General features: G+C 50.3%; 1 protein-coding gene across 2 annotated transcripts in view; it reads left to right on the top strand.

Moving 5' to 3' along the window:
• SCARA5 (scavenger receptor class A member 5) overlaps positions 1-20,516 on the top strand; it is a 117,018-nt gene that overhangs the window by 78,273 nt on the left and 18,229 nt on the right. For both annotated transcript variants that reach the window (XM_040626472.1, XM_008705104.2), the window contains exons 5-7: positions 910-990; positions 3,276-3,374; positions 5,182-5,238. In XM_040626472.1, coding sequence (XP_040482406.1) covers positions 910-990; positions 3,276-3,374; positions 5,182-5,238 — 237 coding nt within the window. The remainder of the gene's footprint in view (positions 1-909; positions 991-3,275; positions 3,375-5,181; positions 5,239-20,516) is intronic.

A 20,516-nucleotide genomic window follows, 5' to 3' on the forward strand; every position in this document is an offset into this window, starting at 1 on the left:
TTCCAACATGGCAGCCTGAGCCGTCTTCCTCGTGTGCAGATCTAATTACACTCTTGTTTCCCTCAGGCCCTGCTGCCGCTTCGGGTGCCTCAGGGTCAAGTCCAATACTTGGGCCAGGCCTCCAAGACTCCCACTTGCTCCCCTTCTCGTCCTATTATGTGCCCCAGCTTCTAATCCCACTGGGGCTCACATATCTCTTTCTTTAAGTTCTTGCAGGGATTGTTCCCTCTGCCCAGCGCTCTCCCTTTCATTCTGTCTCAATCAGTCCAGGCTGCTGTAACAAAATACCATGGCCCCGGGGCAGCTTAAACAGCAGAACTTTATGCCTCACTTCTGGAGGCTGGCAGTCTGAGATCAGGTGCCAGCATGGTCGGGTTCTGAGGAGAGCCCTCTTCCTGGCTTAGAGGTGGCTACTTCCTTGCTGTGTCCTCACATGGCACAGGGAGAGGGAGAGGGTGACGGAGAAAGACCACCCCAAGCACGACAAGGGAGGGAAGGAAGGAGCAAGAGTACTGTCTGGTGTCTCTTATTGGGGGCTCTATCCCCATGACTTCATCTAAACCTGATCACTTCCAAAGGCCACCTCCAAATACCATCACATTGAGAATTAGGGCCATGGCATGTGCATTTGTTGGGGGGGTGGGGGGGTGGGTCAGATATATTCAGTCCTCCCTTGGCTTAGCTGCCTTCTGTTACTCCTTAAGATTTCACTTTAGGTATCACTTCCTCCAGGAAGCTTTCCCTGATTGCCCCTCCACACATACAAGACTGGGCTAGGTGCAGCCCTGTGTGCTCCCAAAGCATAATGCTGACCCTTCCTCTCTTTAAGAGGGAGTTTTTCTTTTCTCTACAGGTGTCATGTTCCAGAAAGCTACCTTCTAACTTTGGTACCATTTGTAACCCTTTCAGGACCACCGGGCCCCAAAGGTGATCCGGGAGATGAAGGAAAGGAAGGAGAACCTGGGATCCCTGGATTACCTGGACTTCGAGGTAACTGGGAAGCCCCAGGAGGAAGCTGGGCATACCAAGAAGGGGGGGTGCCCCTAATCCACCGCTCACCCTGTATTTGCTTATTGATACTGGTGATGGGGCTCCCTGGGAGAGTGCCCAGTCAGCCTATCTTCAAATGCCCCGTTCTGTCAAGAGACTGATAGGTTGTAGGCATAACAATAGGATGGAGCAAATACTTCTTCCCAGAAAGTACCAGGATCTGAAGGAAAAGGGTCTGTGAGAGGCTCCCAGCTCCCTGAAGCCACTTCTCACCCCAGCAGTCAGGGTTCACATGACAAGGCCTTCAGAAGGAATGGAGGGTGTCCCACAGGTCTGTTTTTCCTCTTCAGTGTTTCCCGGGTCACCAGACACCTGATGCTCTGTCCTCCTTGCTGATTCTGCCCAGATCAATGAATACGCTAGTGACAGCTCAGAAGAGCCAGGGGCTGCTGGGGAGGGTAACTTCTGGCCTTCCGGAAAGAGGGTGTTCTTTTTTGACTCATTGTCTCAGAAGTTCCCGTTCTGTGACTTTATCAAACTTGGCATTGCAGTCTATTCACTTCTGAGCCTCTGCTGTGAGCAGCATTTTTCTAGAAGAGTGCAAAACCTTCTAAACGATGTAAGAAAAGGGGAAGTTTATTTGGGGAAGATGTCTGTTTATGTCAGGAATTATATCTCTAAACCATCCCCTTCCTAAATCTCGAGGAGGTTGTGAACAGGAGAGGGGGCAGAAGCTAGTAGAAGGAGAGCCCATGGCCTGGCCTCCACGCCTGGCTCCCCTCCGGGCGAACTCCCCAAATTCAGAACCAAGGATGCCTAGACACTCACAGGGCTGTGAAAGCTCTTTTTCTCCCTTATTAGATTATACGACGGGGTGCTCTGGGCATAGCTCGTACTAGATTTAGAATTCTGCAGCAACAAGGCTGTTGGACTCCAAACTGGTACCTTACAATAGGAAGAAAAAAAAAAGAAAGAAAGAAACCAATCAGCCCTTATCTGAGGTCCCACCATCCTCTAGGGCCACGCAGCCTCTTCCAGACATTTGACGTTAGCTCTGGAGAAATAATTACTGGAAGACAGGTTTTTCCAAGTCACGGAAAAAGAGCAGAGAAAGCCAACTCACAAACTCACATTCAAAGCAGGAAAGAACAAGTAATCAGTTAATTAAGAGTTCTCTGCTTTACAGAGATAACTGTGGGCTTAGGTCAGGCCTCTGGGGGCACAGGGCTCTCACTGGGTGAAAGCATTTGTTGACTCTGGCTCTCCATGGTGAGATGCCGGCCGTGGCCACGGGGCCTTGTGGCCAGGAGCCCTGGGGCCTGATCTGCCAGCAAGTCATCCATCCCATTTACTGGCCTTGCTGACCTTCTCCCGCCTCCTCAGCCCACCATTCCCTTTGCTATACCTCCCCGGACGTACAGCTTGGAAGCCATCTTCGTGGCTTTTTTCTTAAAGAGGATGGGGGGCTGTCTCATCTTCCTCCTACCCTAAATACCAGTAAGCTCTTTTCATCCAGCTTGAGATGAAGCTGACTGACCACAGGCTTTCCGTCCGGGAAGGCCAGGGCTCAGATCCCGCCCCCAACACCCTCTCTGTTGTGTGACCGTGGGCAGGTTACTTAACCTCTCTGGGCCTCAGATTCTTCCTTTGTAACATAGGTGAAATAATACCTCAGTTTATTGTGAGGATAAAATGAGATACTTAATGAGAAGACTCCAGAACAGTGTCTGACACAGAAAGTACTCAAAAGAAAAAAAAATGGGGGCACCTGGGTGGCTCAGTTGGTTAAGCATCTGCCTTTGGCTTGGGTCATGATCCCAGGGTCCTGAGGTCAAGCCCCACATCAGGCTCCCTGCTCAGCAGAGAGCCTGCTTCTCCTTCTCCCTCTGCTGCTCCCCCTGCCTGTGCTCTCATTCTCTAAGTCAAATAAGTGAAAAAAATCTTTAAAAAAAATAATGAGTGCTGAATTTAAATCCCCAGCATAGCTAGAGGTAAAGGGACATCTCCCTAATGGAGAGGGCACCACCATCACTCACAGTAGGACTGGACCTTTCAGGGGGCGGGGAGGGGTCCAGCCTAATGGGATAACAGGTGCCAGTGGGGAAGGCTTGTGCTGACCTTTAGGACACAGCTTTGCAGCATCTTTAAGTTAACCGGAAGGAATCGGGAAGGAAAAGCTGCAGGGGGACGCCTGGTTGAGGCGGACTGCTGGGCCAGACGATGACCCGCAGGGGCCCTTCCAGTTCGGAGTCTGCCGCTCCACAACTTGTCCTCTGTCTTCCCAGGTCTGCCGGGGGAGAGAGGCACCCCAGGACTGCCAGGCCCCAAGGGCGATGATGGGAAGATGGGAGCCACAGGACCCATGGGCATACGCGGGTTCAAAGGTAATAATGAATCTCCGAGCACCCATGTAGCGCCGGTCGCCGCCCACCCCTGGGCACCAGCGCGGGCACTGGAGTCGATGCGCGGGGTTTGCCTCTAGGCTCTGCCACTGACCAGCTAGCTCAGTGACCTTGGGCAAGTCACTTAGCCTTGTTAAACCTTAGTTCCTTTGTCCAAAACCCAGAAATCCACATGATACTGCACTTCGCAGGGCTGTCATGAGGATTACACGGGTCATGGATGTGTGAAAACCTTTTGTCAACTCTCCAGGGCTGCAGAAAGTCAAGGCAGCGTCCCTGGGAGTTGTGGCTCAGTGGTGTAGCCGGAGGAAGCCAAGCTGGTGGAATAGCCTGGCAGGGAGAAACAGGGGCTGCGGACCCAGGACAGCCACCTCCTTCCTAGACCCACAGATTCCCCACAGTCCATCCCATACTTTTGACTCCCCCAGTATTTGAAACTTTAACTCGGTTCTCAGATTTACGTTGCCGTTAGTGTTCCTCCTACATTGGTTTTCTTTCTGCTAGCAGTCACCTTGTTCATCGTTAGGGACATCCACGTTATTAGTCAGTCCCTGGCTTTCTGCATTCCCTTCAAGAGCGTGCAGACTTCTACCATAACTGCAGGCAAGATGAGGAAATCTGGTGCTGGTTCCCCAGTGTTAACCTCCTCACTTGTGAAAATGAAAACAAAGACAAAGTACTATTAATCATTCCCATCCCGTGTCTAGGATGGTCTCTGCGTCTTAGGTTGCTGGGAACTTTCAGGCTACTTTCTAGTGATTAAACAGGCTGAGGTTTTCCTCCCTTTTATCATTTTTTTAAAAATGATTTTAAAACAGACTACAAAAGCAGCACATGCTTGTTGAAAAAATTTGACAATACAGAAGTACGTAAGGTATAAACTAAAAAGAGATTCCCCTCCCCTTTAGTCCCTTATGCTATTACTCTTTAGAGGAACTACTGTAAACACTTTGGGGCACATCCTGCCAGATCTTTTTCTAAGCATATTCATATTTACGTATATGATTGCCTTGGGTTTTTTTTGTGTTTTTTTTTTTTTTTTTCAAAACTTGGATCACATTAAGCATCCTTCCCTGGAACTTGCTGGCTTGCTCTTTGCATCAGAAAATGCCATAGGCTTTGACTTGCAGATATCTTTCCGGAAGTACTTGGAATAGAATCCCCTGGTCCTTTTAGTGCCTCCTTGAGTGGTGTCAGGACATTCTACTTCTTTGAAGCGCGAGATGCTGGCTGGAAAAAGAGCTCTGTTCTTTCCACCGTATCCTGAGAAGGAAATTCTACAATTTCCCCGAAAGCTCTCCTTCATGTTTCATAGTCTCCCTCAAAGCCCCCCCCCACCCCCGCAAGTAAATCTGCCTGACATATAACCTTTGTCCTCCCTAAGTAACCAAAGCCCCTCCCCCATCTTTTCCTCATGTGCTTATTAGAGCAAACTTGGCCGTGCACTTCTAAAACCTTGACTACTTACTAGGAATATCTTTGCCCCGTCTTCTTCCTGTTGAATACCACGTACTCTAGTCTGTGCTGGCAGACCCTGCTCTTCTACACTTTAATTAGGAGGGAACGAAACTTCTCAGCTGGACCTCCTGACCTCCTTCCTGGGGTGACCAAAACATGCAGCATAATTGACTCAAGCTCTTATCTTTCCTGCCCTGCCAGGCCCTCCAGTGCTGGGGGCTCCTGCTGAGAGTTTCTTGGGTGTTGGGTTGATACATCTCCTGCAGGTAATATTTTATTCATGGTCAGGATTTGTTTCCGCTTCTAATGCCAGTTTTCCTCTCTGTGCCAGGTGACCGAGGCCCAAAAGGAGAGAAAGGAGACAAAGGGGACAGAGCGGGGGATGCCGGTAAGGACAATCTACCGGGGTCACTGGAATCTGTGGCAGCTGGCATCCGAGCAGCCCCACATGTTTGGGGGGCCAGAGTCTGGAGCCATGGGCCAGGTTTCCCGTGTCAGAGGAACTCCCTTCCTGTTCCAAGGCTCTGCTGGCTCAGCAAGAGAGAGCTAGACTCCAGGGGCACAATCGGCCCTCCCAGATGTGGTATAAGCCCAGTGGTTGTATGGAATGATCTGGAGGCAGACTGCCTGTGCTCCCTCCTGGCTGCCTCACGAGCTAGCTAAATAATCTCTGTGCCTCAATTTTCTCATCTGTAGAATGGGGATGGGAGGAATCCTTACCTCACAGGGTCATTGTGAGAATTAAATGAGTTAATTCACATAAAGTGCTTATCACAGTTCCTGGACTGTGGTTAGGACTCAGTAAGTGTCGAATATTGTTATTCTGTGTGATACATTAGTTCAGATATGCTGACATGTGCAAAGGTGCAGAGACAGAGCAGAATCCGTTTTGTTTTCCTCCTTTGCCATGAACTGAGCAGTAATGCTGGGGATCTCATTTTTGGGCAGAGCACCAAGTCTAGAAATGGCAGCCTTACCAACAAGGGTCCTCCCTAACATGTTGACAAGGGAAGCCAGCCTATCTAGTTATGATTCTCTTTTCTAGGGTTTCTACCCCCTATCCCCCAAGGGCTACATGTAGAAGCTTAGAGACGTTGTCAGAGAAGAGTGAGTCTCCTAGCCAAGTTTCAACAAAATACTAGTGTACAGTGTTTGCTGGGCTCTGAACTGCTGCCGTTCCATGTGAAGCCATGAGCAGATTTTCCCCTTCTAGGGCATCTGCTCCAGTCCTGGCTCTCGAGGAAGACTGGGCCTGGGGAAAGAGCACCTGCACCCATGTTCTGCTGCTGACATTCAGGGACCAACACCACTGCACATTCACACATTGGACCCAGACCAAGGGTTTCCCTAAGGCTGATCTTTGGTTCTAGTAGTAAAATGATACTTCCATCCCAATCATGCAGGACCAAGAAGGAGACCTCTCTCCTAAGTAGCACCCTTTTCCAAGGTCTCCTGAAACTTGAACTTGTCTCCTGCCTCCTCTGGACTTCTCTTTCCCAGGGTAGGATTCAGGATCAAACAGGAGGGGTGCCTGGGTGGCTCAGTCAATGCAGTGTCTGCCTTTGGCTCAGGTCCTGATCTGAGATTGAGGTCATGCTCCCTGCTCAGCAGGGAGTCTGCTTCTTCCTCTCCCTCTGCCCCTCCCCCGCCCCTGCTCGTGCTCTCTCTCCCCCAAATAAATAAATAAAATCTTCAAAAAAAAAAAAAAGATCAAACAGGAAAAATGTATGTGACGGCACTTTGTCACTCTAAAGTGGTGGCCGTACCTGAGGACGAGATATGCCTGTGCTTACCCTGGACTCGCTACGTCCACTTCGCCTTAGACACTCGAATCCACAAAACAACGTATGTGGTGCAGTCTTTCTAGCATTGTCCTTAGTCCCTTTCTAGGGCAGCCGAGGGTTTAACCGGGAGTGTCCTGGCTAGCTGAGGAGACCTGGTGGACTTTGCTAGGAGCCAAAAGGAGAGTTTCGAAGACCGAAGAAGGGAGTCTGGCTATGATCTAGGACATCTGTGACAGATCTGAGTCACACTTATCTAATGGACTGGGCACTGTACTTTGTTTTTGGGGTGCTGCCTTCGGCTCTGCGTGTTGACTGCTTTCTGATGGAAGGCTGCCAACGTAGCTGAGGAGGACTGTGGCATTTAGCTCTGTGAAATAAAAAATTCCTGACGGGGTGGCAGGAAGGGAGGAACTGTGGAAAGATGACCTTTGAGAGGGAGATTGGAAATGCTGCCCACATACCAGGGGGTTCTTGTCAAGAACTCTTTGGCAACTATTGCTCAGCCAACTTGAGAGGAGAGAGGAGGTCTCTGCTAGCCTGGGAAGAGGTGGGGGTTGCCAGTCACCATTAATCCAAAAAAGGACACTTTCATTACTGTTTCCCTTGCTTCTGTGGGCCCGGCGGGCTGGGCTCTGCAGTGGGACTGGGCTGCGAGGTTGAGGGCACAGTATGGGGGGCTGAGCCACAGTGGTGTGGGGTTCCCACAGGCGTGGGTGGGGAGCTTGGGAGAAACGCATCGCATCTACTTGGTCCTGGAGTCTCCGGACCGCACCGCAAGAGGCTGATGTCAGCTCGGGACAGCCCCTCCCCAGGGAATGACAGCGTTCTTTCCTGCCCTGAAGAGGCTACACCCTCCCAGGAGCCCAGAGCTCAGACGGTGGCCTTGACACAAAGCTCTGAGCTTTTCATTGCAGTCTCCTGACGGGACCCAAAGAATAACTTCACGGGTGATGGACCTGGAAAGTACGCTGGCTCAAGAGAGACAGCTCCACAGATGGGAGGCTTTACTAGGCGTGCAGAGAAACACGGGAGACACAAAGGAATCGTAGGACATGACTGGTGGGCCATCCATCTATCTCCTGTTTTCAGAGGCTTTCAGTGGAAGGCGGACTCTCCCAAGGCAGGAGCAGAGGCAGAACAGAAAACCCAGGACTCTGGCTTCTCTAACTCTGGAATGAGATCTTGAGCCCCCCATCTTGAAGAGTCAGCCTGGGCTCCTTAAAACCCCTAGTGAGTCCCTCACCTGGAGATACGGATTTAAGGAAACCATTGAAGCAATTCGGTGTGGCCCCATGCAGGGGGCTTCTTTCCCACGGCCTCCACCCCCTGGCCTGCCTCTGACCACACCAAACTCAAGCTATGGTCAGACTCCGGGTTCAGTTTTTAAGGAGCTCCAGTCCAAGAGGCGTTGACTGGATCCCTGGGACCCAGACTCTGAGGAGGAAGCCAAGGATCATCTTTCAGAAAAGTGTGGAAATTCTGATGAGCATAGAGTGACCGCTTCTGGGAGGTTCTGTCATTCCCAGAGCACAGGGCAGTCCCACCATAAGATCTAACGGGTGGGAGAAAGGACTCAGCACCAGAGCTCTGCCCTCCTCCACAAAGCAACACTGTGGAAAAGAACCTTCCTCAGCTTGGGGAACATTTACCAAACACCCCCCACCTTTAGCAGCAAAAACCTGAAGTTCCAGCAGGTGGGGATATTACTACATAAAGGAATTGATGAGGGACCCACGTTACACACCCCTCAGGTCAGAATTAGCAGCTGGGGGCTTTCCTTTGAAAGAGGGCGTTACAGAGAATTTCTTGGGACCTGTGTTTTGAGTCAATATTAAAATATTTTTCAGAATAGGATCTTGCAATTGTTTACCCATGCTTTGATCTGGAGTCATACGATTCTAGAGCCAAATGGGGTTTCAGGCCAACTCCTCTCCCATTCCTGAGCCCCCCACCCTCTCACCCCCAGTTCATTGAACAGGGACCAAGAACAGAGAGCTGGAGAAAATCCCCACGTCCCACGGCCAGGTCATGGTTCAAACCGAGTCTAGAATCCAGATCTCCTGATTTCTGCTTAACAAGAGATAAAGTTTTCTTTTCTTTTCTTTTTAGGAAAGGGTGATATCAGTCTTTCTGTTAGATGTTTGGCTTTTGGGAGTTAGGCCAGGAAAAAAAAGTTACATGTACATATCTCAAGACAGAAAGACATTTGTTTTACTCTCATATATGGTCCATTTGCAGGAAAAATAAATAGTATTTTTGCAGCTCAGGGGCGGGTAAAGGATCCGGTTTTGTTTAAGTCCCACAGCATGAATTTAAAGCAGGGTATAAGTTCAGATTGTTTAAAACCTTTTCCTCAATTTGGTTTCACATGGAAAAAAATATGCAGAATGACCCAGGGGTAAATTCTAAGTCAGTGCTTGTTGAGGGTTTTCAGTGGCATCTCAGAAAACTTGAAAAACGTTTAACACCTTGTGTGTGTTTTCAATAGTTAGGGAAGTAAGTTTGTAGGGGGGAAGAGCAGTGGGCACCCTGTCGTGTAGTGTAAGCTCAAAAGAAATTATCAGGGGGGTGATTTCTAGAGGGTGTTTTCCCCATCGCTGCTGAAATGTTTCTATCTCTGTGTTAGAGGAAGGAATGCAAAGAGTCCTTCGGAGTGCATGAATTCCCTTTCTCCATCCCTGCACTTACAGTTAGCTGCACCGGGGCGCCCCGGGGAATCCGTTTGGTGCCAGAAATTAGCATTCTTGTAGGCCTGGAGAGACAGAGCTACTGGACTTTTTATATGCAAATATATTCCTTTATTAACGTAACTGTGTATATATAATTCCTTATACAACCTTAATACCCCAGCAACAACACGCTGTAAAAGGAAACCATACTTCTAAGAAAAATTAACCACTCACATACTACTACTAGCAACCGCGTAGCTGGTGCTGTAAGGAGTCAAGTTTCTGTGCACATTATTTTACTAAATTCTCACAGGACCATTCGAGAGGTATGGCTATGTCCCCTTCGAGAGAGGGGGAAGCTAATGGTGGAGGAGAAGAAAGGTGCCCCCGGTCATCAGAGTACATAAGGGGCAGGGTCAAGGCTCCAAGTCAGGCCTGTCTGGCCTTGAGCCCACTCTCCCTCCTTCGCTACATCCTGGGACTATCTTTTATTCTCTCTGGCCTTGGACGACTTGGCCACTGTTCTGCACCTACCAGCGGAGCCGTGCCCTGGCCTGCCTCCCCCGTTCTCTGGGACTGGGTCACCCAAGCCCATGGGCTTGACCGAGGTAATGCCCACAGCAGCACCCGCACACAGCTGGCCGTGTTCACTCACACACTTGTTCAGTTCGTCCAATCCTTGGTTCCTTCTCTTTATCCTCACACAGTGCGGACAGACAGATGAGATCCCTAAAGGGTGTGCGGAGATGGTCAAGTGTTCAAGTGTCTCTTCCCCTGAGTTTATGTCTAGTGACAGAAAATACACAGGGACACAGAGTTCCCTTGAAAAGTTGTCCCGTGGCAAACGCTGCTTCCAGTCCGGGCTGGAGGAGAGTGGGAGGTGCCGGAGAGCCAGAAATGAGCAGCCAGGACGTGGATAGACTAGGCACGCGGGAATGGATAGAAACAGCAGAGACAGCAAAGGCCAAGAGCCCATGGGTCAGAAGCCGGGGCTGGCATGGAGCTGGCCGTGGAAGGGGAGAGGCGAGACAGATTGGCCTCCCTCACTTCTGTCATCAAGCAAAGACAGAAATGTGGCAGGAAGGAAAACGTTTAGGGAGGAGAGCGTTGCTTTATTCTCTTCTTTGGCACGCTGGTGTTGAGGTACTGGCTGATGGCTGGGGAACCAAAGATGAGTCAGGCCTCATCTTGGGGAGCTCACTGTCTAGCAGGTGAGAAAGACACATAGACACAGGATCACACTGGAGTGTGGCGTGGGCTATCGTAGATGTGTGTACAGGGGCGAATTTTGCCTGCCCCGGTGGGAGTCACTTGACGAGATGTCTTTGACAAAATGATGTCCGACAGGTGGGTGTGGAAGGCAGAGGTGTCCCAGGTAAAGAGAACAATAAACCCAAATAGTTTGGCATGATGAGGTTTGGGGATGTAAGAAACAAAAACAATACAGCCAGCGAGGTAGACGGCGGGGGGGAGGGGGGGTGAATGGCCAGGAATCTAGGGTTGACCTCTGGGCACTGGGAAGCCAGGATGGGCTGTCAGCAGGGAGTGACACAGCCGCGACAGGAGGTGATTGACCAGGGGGAGAAGCAGGCTGGAGCCGGAAGCAAGGGGTGAGCAGCCAAGCTCATGAAAACGGAGCCTCAGCCATCCCTGGTGAGCCCCAGCTCTGAGACCAAGGCCAGGCACATGGTAGGCAGACTCTCCCTCCCCCTAGAAGGGTCCACATTCCAAGTCCACGTTTCTCGGCTGCTCCTGCTTCTTCTCTTGGCTGAGCTGCCCCCCTTCTAGAAAGTCCTCCTGAGAAGAAGAGGAGATGTGAGCTCTAGAGAAGCAGCACGGGCTGTGGAGTAGCGAGCCTGAGACCCACGTCCCCTCTGACCCTGCTGGCAAGGCGGCACGGAGGCCAGGCCCTCAGCCTCCCCTGCTGCAATTTCCTCTTATTTTTACCTCCTGTTCTGTGCAGAGGATGGGATCTGGCCCACCAGACATTCTGGTTTGCCAAGAGTTTATCTTAAGCCTTCCAAAAACAAATCTACTGACTTTCCCTGAAAGCTTCCTAGTGACCCCTTTCCAGGAGAGCTTTAAATCGCTATGTGCAGAAAGCAGTTCAGCTCTGATTAATCTGTGCTGCCCTTGGTGTGGTGGCTTAAAATAGATTCAAGAGGGCCTGGAAAAAAACCAAAGACCTGGCTGCTTTAAGAAGCCAGGTGGTAGAGTGGGGGGTGTGGTGGGGGTGGGGCAGCTGCCTGAGAGTGCCAGGTGTGGGAGCTGCTGGTATCTTCTAAAAGGGAAGAGAGTAAGGGCTGCTGTGTGGGCCTGGTGAGGAAAACCTGCTTAGGTGAGGAGGAACAGAGCCCCCATGGGGGATGGGTGCTCTCCCAGAGGCAGGGGGGTGCTAAGAGGTCATTAGCAGGACCCCTATATGCTCTATTCTTACAACAAAGTAAGTTAGAGAAAAGGAAATGTTATTAGGAAAATCATAAGGAAGAGAATAAACATATATATACATGGAATGGTACTGTATTTAGGGGAAAAAATCTGCGTATAAGTGAACCCACACGATTCAAGGGTCAACTGTACCCCGATTCTGCATGTGTGCTAAGTGAAAGCGGGAGCCAACTGAGGGCCCATGCCAAGGGCGAGCTGGAACAGAAGCAAGCCCATGTTTGGAGCGAGTGTTAAGAATTTGGGGTGAGGGGTGCCTGGGTGGCACAGTGGTTGAGCGTCTGCCTTCGGCTCAGGGCGTGATCCCGGCATTCTGGGATCGAGCCCCACATCAGGCTCCTCCGCTATGAGCCTGCTTCTTCCTCTCCCACTCCCCCTGCTTGTGTTCCCTCTCTCGCTGGCTGTCTCTATCTCTGTCGAATAAATAAATAAAATCTTAAAAAAAAAAAAAAAAGAATTTGGGGTGAGGTATGTAAGTGAAACTTGGGAAGGTTTGCTTCTTTTGACCATCTGTGTGCGGGGCTCTTTCACACTGTGAGCAGAGGTAACCGGTGTGGTCCCTGGGCACCTACTCTTCTCACGGTGAGTGAGCCAGGGAGTGGGTCACATGCTGAGCCTTTGTTTCTCTCATTGCCCACATTTAGCTGACACTGCTGTCCTCACCCTTCCAAGAGGAGTCTAGAAGCGACCCCCACAACGATGGCATTCCCAGTTCCCTGGCAAACACATGGTGGCTTCTGGGATTTGCCCTGAAGAAAATTCTTTTTTTTTTTTTTTTAAGATTTTATTTATTTGAGAGAGAGAGAGAGAGAGCATGGGGGAGGGCAGAGGGAGAGGGAGAAGCAGGGAGCCGGATCCTGGGATCCTGGGATCACGACCTGAGCCAAAGGCAGACGCTTCACCAACTGAGCCACCCAGGCGCCCCTGAAGAAAACTCTTTTAGTGATAACAACTCATGCTGAAGGTGAACAGGGAATTTCCTATGAAAACAACACCTTGGAACCACCGAAGAATTGAAGTTCTGGTCTTTGATGTGGGTTTCGTATGAAGAAAGTTTTCAGTTGAGACGTACATTAAAACCAGGCGTGGTTAAACTGTTTATTGAGAGAGCAGCTCCAACTTAGGCGTTGTTCTTACTCCCCACCACTCTGCGCTCCCTCCTCTGGTGTTGGGGGTAAAACATGCTGGAGGCACTGCAGATTGAACCCGGGAGGCCCCGCGGGGCCTCTGTGACGACCTGGATCAGCTTTGGCTAGGACTGCATTCAATGCATGGCTCCCTTTCCGTCCTGCCCTTAGACAATGGCAAACACCGTTGGGGGTGTCCTTGGAACCAGTTGGAACCAGTTATGGAGAGGGACCGACTCCCCCGAGTGCTGGACTTCTGCCTGTCTCACAAAGGGCGCTGTTGTAGAGCTCTAATGGGAGAAAGAGAAGATGAAAGCAGGAGGCCAAGCCTGTGGACATCCTGGGAGGTCTTGTAGATGCTGTGGTGGGGGGTTCATGGCTGGTTTCCTCACTGAGTCAAATACTGGGCCAGTCCCTTGCCGCAGTGCCTCGGTCCCCCAACCCCCCAGCGCGATCCTTGGGGCTTAGGTTGAGTTCAACACTATTTCTTGAGAACCGACCACCCCGGTCATGGAGCTCACCCATATTTCCAAATACCTCTCTGAGGCGTGTGTCATTATCCCACTTAACAGATGGGGAAACTCTGCTGAGAGGTGAAATCAATCACCCAAGGTCATAGATCTAGAAAGTGGTGTACTTGGTGTTAGAGGCGGGTCCTGCCTTCAAGAAGTTATAATACGATGCTTCCCAGCCAAGGACTCTCAGACCCTGAACTTGAAGGAGAATGGAACTGAGAGAGGAGACAGGGCAGGGTGAGGACAGTGTGGGTGAGGGCAGAAGGTGAAAGTACCCTCTTAACAAAGGCCACCCATCCTGGACAGGGGACTAGGAGGTAAAGGCGGCAGGTCCACAAAGACTTTAGAGCGTTGCCATATAAACTTCAGAGCCTCTTACAGCTGCAGGCGTGTTAAATGAGAGTTCGGTGGCTGTCTCCTTTCTCAACTGCATTTCTTTCTCCTCCTAAAGGCCTGTTGCCACTCACTGACCCCTCACTGGCCTTTGAGAAGCCCAAGAGCAAAGCAAGGCAAAGGACTACCCCTCTCCACTGGGCTGCCCAGTAAATTCCCACAAATCGAGCTCTGGACATGAGCAATATCTTCCCACTGCAATGGGATGGGCTCCTGGTTCAGGGCTGGGCAGGGAAAGCATTTATAATGTGATCAGACACATCATATCGAGCCTCTACAAGGAGCAGGGAAACCACGACTAAGGCATTAGAGAAACAAAATCAGATAAGACTAAATCCCAGTTTCCAAAAGAATAGGCAACAGAGTTGGGGGGACCAACGTTGAAAACAGTAAAAAACAACAACAACAACAACAACAACCCAGCGTGCTAAGTTCAGTCCTAACTTGGGAGGTATTTGTGCTGCTCTTTCTACCCAGCAAAGGACCAATCACCCCATGTGAGCCCCGATCAGAGACACAGGACAGTGGCCCCTGGGGCTGGAGATGGACCCTAGTATGGCCAATTTATCATGTAACCCTTCCTTCTCTGCTCTCAGCTTCCCCACCTGTAAAATGGGTATAATAAGTACCACCCATTCAAGAGGAGGGCTACAAAGATCAAAAGGAAACCACAGGAACAAAAGTGCTTTGAAGGAGGCACAAAGCACCATATTAAGTTAAGAGCAGATTACCATTGGGAAGTAGCATTTTATAAAACGCACCCACAGGCCAGACCACATTTTAAAAACGATGCCCTCCAGCAGAGCCTGACCAGAAATTCCTTAGTTTGCTTGTGGGATGGCTTCTGTCCCTCCCATACGGACCACATTTCCCACAGATGTCAGGGAAGAGAGAAGTGTCATGTCTAGAGAAGGCTGGAGCCCAGCGTCCCCCACTTCGGGGAGGTGGGGTGCAGAGCCCCTGTGCTGCGGGCCAGCGGGGGCCACGGGGAGTTCTTTCTTCACAAGAGAATGAAAAGTTCAACTTCCTTAATGGGCAGATGGTCCAAATTATCCCCCGGGCTCTACTCTGCAGCTGCAGAAAATCAGAGCCTATTTTCCCAGCCCCATGTGTTTATTTCTATTCTACACAACCTCCTTTCTTTTAACTTGTTTTGCTTTGGCCTGGAAGGCAGGATAAACAAATCGAGGGGAGCTGTGATGTTTCGGGCTTAGGCTGGGTTTCCCTCCTCTCCTAGTCTTAGAAGCAAAGTGCCCTGGGCTCGGGGGCCCTTCTGTTTAACAGCCAAGCCGGGTCTGGTATATTGAGGGATCCGTTCTGTTCCTAGAGCCCCAGCAGAAGGCTGTGAATCCCATTCATACGTCCGATCACTCACTCACTCGGTACAATGGGTTAAGCACTGCAATGCGCCAGACTGCCGGCAAGTGAGGACCGACCACATTTCCCACAGATGGGGACCACAAGGGTGCCGAATGGCTTTCGCTTTCACGGAGCTTACCCTGATGAGTACACACAGACCTGAAAGAGGGAATGATGGTATAATATTTCTCATATGTGGGGAGTGCTTGTTGGGACGACAGATCAGGAAACCCTCCCAGAGGAGGTGATCCCTACATATCTTACAAGGTCCAACACCTGGTAAGTTGTGTTGCCCGGGGCTTGATCCCCGATCGGTCCCTTCATGGAGACCTTCTCCACCCCAAGGTGCATTGACATCACCCTTGAACTGTTCAAAGCTGTGCCCCCTGCAGGGCTAGATTTTAAAGCACCCCCCCGCCCCGAGATTCCTAGCTGCAGCCCAGGCCCGAGAACCATCTTAACACCAAGGCTCCTTCCCTTACTTTTAAAGACACAAATTCCTGCAGACGCTGCAGGGCTGTTGGGCAGTAGGTGAAAGACACTTTTTGTATGAAGGGAGCCATTATTAAATATTTGTCTCAAGTATTCAGTCTGATAGTCGGCTCTGTGGTTTGAAAGTGAAAGACCTTTGCTCTTCTCCCTGGCTCTACCTGGTAGCAGCTGTGTGACCCTGGGCAAATTGCTTGACTTCTCTGGGCCCATTTTCTTCTCCGTTAAGTGAGATCTATAATAACTACACTCATGGATCTGTCGTGAAGAATCATGAGAGAATGCATGTATGAATCACTTCGCACGCGTCTGGTGTGGCAGAGGAACTGAGTATACATTAGTTCCCTTCAGCGCCCGTCCTTGACTTGAGATCTCCTGGATGGTGTCCAGAGCATGGCTTGGCTGTAGTTGGGTTTGGGGCAGTTCTGAGCCAGAGGTGGACAAGGTCCACGGGCAGTAGACAGTTCTAAGGCTAATCCAGCCCTGGAAACCGGTTATGAGGTGGTAGCCACTGGCCATGAAGCTGTCCCCTCAGACCCGCTGAGGGACCCAGGGATGAAGCCCCTCCCTTGTTTGTGCTCCCACGAGATGATGGAGAAAGAGGAAGATATTCTGGCTCTTGCTTCCCAGTAACTGTGAAACCTGAAGCCTATAGAGTAAAAACAAGGTAGGGAATAATTGGATGAGAACCCCTGGAGCCGTCCAGAGATGCCAGCACCCTGTAAATGAAACCAGATGCTGGCTGTGAACTCCTGGAATGGGTTCCCACAGGAGGCAGGACGAGCAGCTGTCAGGGATGGTACAGAGTGGAGAGGATTCCTGTGTTTAAAGTGGGATGGGGGGTTCAAGACTGACATCCAGGCCTCCTTCCAGTTCTGGGGTTCAGGGGTTCAGGGCCAGGGGAATCTGGTCTAGACCCAGCCTTCTTTGTATGGGACCTTGCTTTTCATACGCATATTTTTACAAGGCAAAGAGAGCAAAGAAACATTTGTTTCAAGAAGAGAAACCCCACATATTAGATTTGTAAGGTCTGTGGTAGCAGCCCCAGAGAGGCCTCAGCCAGAGCGCTACATTCCTGGACCATTCTGGAGCTGCTTTGCTTGGAGGGTCATATTCAGCTCGCATGAGTGAGCAGAAAGTTGCTGACAGCAGGAGGCAGCCTGCTGCTGACGCCCCTGTCCCTCTCCCTTAATATATTAAGAAGCCAGGAACTGTGCTCCAGGGAGAGCAGAGGAAGTCAGGAGATTAATCCAATTGGAGGGGTGAGCCCCCCCGCCCCCCTCCGCACACAGCAGGATTACTTTGCAAAGAAGCTTTCAAGGATTTGATCACTGTCTACCAGCCATCCTCAGCAACCCATGGAGACCTCTCAGAGTTGACCCACAGTTTGCTGGACGAAATGCTGGAGAAAGCCAGGGTGGGGGGAGCTCACAGCGATGGGTGCCCCTGATGTACCAAGTCCTTGACATGTGCTAATGCTCCCAACCACCACCATTATACCCATTTTAAGAAGAAAGTAGGTGTGGAGAGGTTGAATCTGGCCAATAGTGGAGCCAGAATTTGAACCCTATTCCTGAGTCTAGAACCAGGCTCTTTCTACTTTCTGCCATCGCCTCCCCACAGGGATTATCACCACTGTGTTTTCCTCCATCCTAATTCCCAAATCCACCCAGCACCCAAGAAGCAAGTAGCTAGCCAGCCCTTAGACTGATGGTTGGCCTTCCCAGGTACTCTCTTTGGGCATTTTTGGTAGCAAGGACCAGAGGCTCATTGGGTCACTTCGAGTAATGGGGGCTTATCGTAAGGACACCGGGGAAGACTTTGGAAGATCAGGAGTCATAATACAAATGGGCCTCACTGAGCCTGGAATGCGAATGTCATCCAGAATCCAAGGCAGTTCTGGGGGCCATAGCAGTTGGGGTTCGTGGCTTCAGTCTAGTGTCTCCTCTCCAACATGCCTTGTTAATTTCACTGTCCCTGCCTCTTTTTGAGGAAGCTTCTGCTCAGTTATCTCCATATTGCCCCCAACTCACATTCCTAAGGGAATCTGGGTGATCCTGCTAATCACCATCATCGTGGTTTGAGGTCTCGAGCCAAACCAATCATTCATGGCATTACCCATGTGTAAGGAAGGGCTCACAGGCTGGGAGCATGGCGTACACCTTGACCTTGTCTAATGCTGGTCTTATGACATCTGATGTCAGAGATAAACAAAGCTGGATGCTAGATCTTAAATTAGTAACATACTCTTGCAATAGGGAAAAGAGGCCAGTGTGAACCGAATTCAACTTCCATTTGCACAGAGGTGCCTGGCTGTTTTAAAGGGAGAATGAGGGAAGAGGGAGGGGAGTGAGTGGGGATTCAGTAGAGTCAGGAAAGTGAAAAATGATAAAAAGCAGGAGGGGGTTGGTCCCTAGGAAACCCATCTGGGTTTGCTAACTGGTTCTTACCCAAGTTAGGCTCCTTCCCTCCCACAGAGGCTGGGAGACAGGGCCCTATCTTCAGGTGTTGGCTGGAGCAAACAGTAAATTCCTTTGGCAGCCTTGAGTTTTCTCAGACAGGTATGTTAAGGGAGGCGAGGGTCATTCTAGGCATATGGCCTTGAACAGTTAGAAATTATGTTATGTTTTGTTCAAGACTTTATGGGTCAAAGTTGAGGCCTCATTGAGAGGGCTCTGGAGCCTGGCTAGGGTTTGATCAAGCAGAGAATCTTTGTCACTGATCCCCTCAACAACTCTGGGAAGTGAGTATGACAAGTAAAGAAGACTTAAGAACACTGGCACTATGTCTTGACCAGCTCCCACTAGGCCCCTCCTACTCCTCACCAGGCCACACCACCTGCCTTGGATCTCTTCTTGTGGTGCTTGGCGGGGATGGCCTGGAATTGCTTCATAGCATTTTTGTGTCCCGAGGAGAAGCACGGTTATAAACCTTTTTGTCACCAGGACTGGGTCGATACTTGTTTAGAGATCAAGCAGCAATGGGGAGTCTGGAATGAACTACAGAAAGACAGCCCAAGTAGATGCAACCGAGAGTCAGGGCCCCCAGTCACTGTGTGCACAGAGAGTGCATGGCCTCCATCCTGAGACAGCACCATTCCTGCCTGAGCTGGTGGGATCAGTGGATGGGCACAGTGCCCATTCTGAACAGTCAGGCACTGAAGGTTAAGACTGGAACCAGAGATACAGGAAAGATCCCGAGAGATACAGGAAACATGAGGCATTCAGCTGGGGATTCCAATCATACTCACTAACAGAGACATGCATCCATCCACCCATCTGCCCTCCATCCCATCCAACATTGAATCAGCATCTTCAGCCAACCAGGCACAATATTAAGTATTGAGAGATCATGAACAAACAAACACCATTTCTCTGCCCAGGGGAACATGGGATATGTTTCTATAACTCTCAGAGATCGAGAGCTTTGCTTGAGCTCTCTCAAACAGTGCCCCGGTCTGGGGAGCACCCGCCTGCCGCCATCTTGGCTTCTACTGGTTTAACCTCAGACCAGCTTAACTCTGTGTTGTGGCTTAGGAGGTACTGAAGGTGGCCTGCATTGGAAGGAGCGGTGGTCTAGAAAGAAAGGGAGCTGGTGTTCCAGTGACTGCTGGTTCCTTCCTCTCTTGGAACTTCAGTTCTCTCATCTCTAGATGAGAGTTTGGACCTGGGGGAGGCCTCTGCCAGCTCTGACGTTCTGTGTTCTTATCCATTGTAGGCCGTCAGTTCATTAGACAGCTTTGAGGGCAAAGATGACACTTATTCATCCTTAGCCCCTAGTACAATTCTGGAATGTGGTAGGATTCCAGAAGTGCATCTGGTTGGATAAGTAAATGAATAATTAAAAAGAGAAATACATACATTGATCAAGATATGTATAAAGAAGTAATAAAGAGAATGCATCTTCAGCACCCCAAATCTGTGCACAGACGGTAGAATCACCCTGGACTTCAGTACATAGTAGCACTGTTCTCAAAAGCTAAGGCTGGTTTATCTTTCCCCTGCCCGGAAACAGAGACGCGTTCATTTTCAAATACAAACTCAGCAACAGCCATGCTTCACAAGGCATCACTGCATTCTCGGTCCTCCCATAAAGACTTAGGAGAAGCCAAGCTGTTTCTATGAATTGAGGGTAGAAGTTCAAAGGTGAAAGTAATTATTTTTAATGTGACTACTCCATCAAAAGGCATCTTGCATCAGAGTCGTGAAGCAGAACCAGTGGGCCCTGCCCAGAGAGCTCATAAAGAATGAGGGATCTTATGCAAAATGACGAAAGAAAGGTATAGATGGAGAATTGGCTCAAGGGTTAAATCTCAAGGTCAGGTCCCAGCTCTTCTACTTACTCCTAACTGTGGGATGACCGTGGACAAGATTTATCTATCACCTCTCCGAGCCTCTGTATCCTCAAGTATCACATGAACAGTTGGCACTATGTGATCTCCACGTCCCTGGCAGCTGGCAAATTCTAGGCTTCTCCACCATTTGTGATGATTAGAAAAGCCTAAAGACTATGTGACTAAAAGTAGCTCTATGCAGTAAGTAATGGTGATGTCTGTAGCCCCTGCTAAGCTTGAGGAAGTCGTTACTAGAGAAAACCCCAGAAAATGTAAAAGTTCCTACTCCGGACACCATGCCTTGTTCTTCTCCACGCTCGGACCCCATCTGTGCCTCAGCCCCACCCTCTTTACGGAGGGGCCAGGCCAGGACTGGAGTGGGTCTGGGGTCCTCCCGCAAGAGGGTGAATGAGGGTCTGGTGGTCGGTCCCAGCAGTGGCCTGGGTAATGGGCAGGGTCTGTAGAGCAGGTCAGGGATTGAGGACGTGGGTTCTGTGGTCTGGCGCTGTGGCTAGGCAGAAAGCTCCAAGCAGAGATTAGAACCACTGATGG

The sequence above is a fragment of the Ursus maritimus genome, unplaced genomic scaffold, assembly GCF_017311325.1.
Source record: "Ursus maritimus isolate PB19 unplaced genomic scaffold, ASM1731132v1 scaffold_11, whole genome shotgun sequence".
NCBI lineage: Eukaryota > Metazoa > Chordata > Mammalia > Carnivora > Ursidae > Ursus > Ursus maritimus.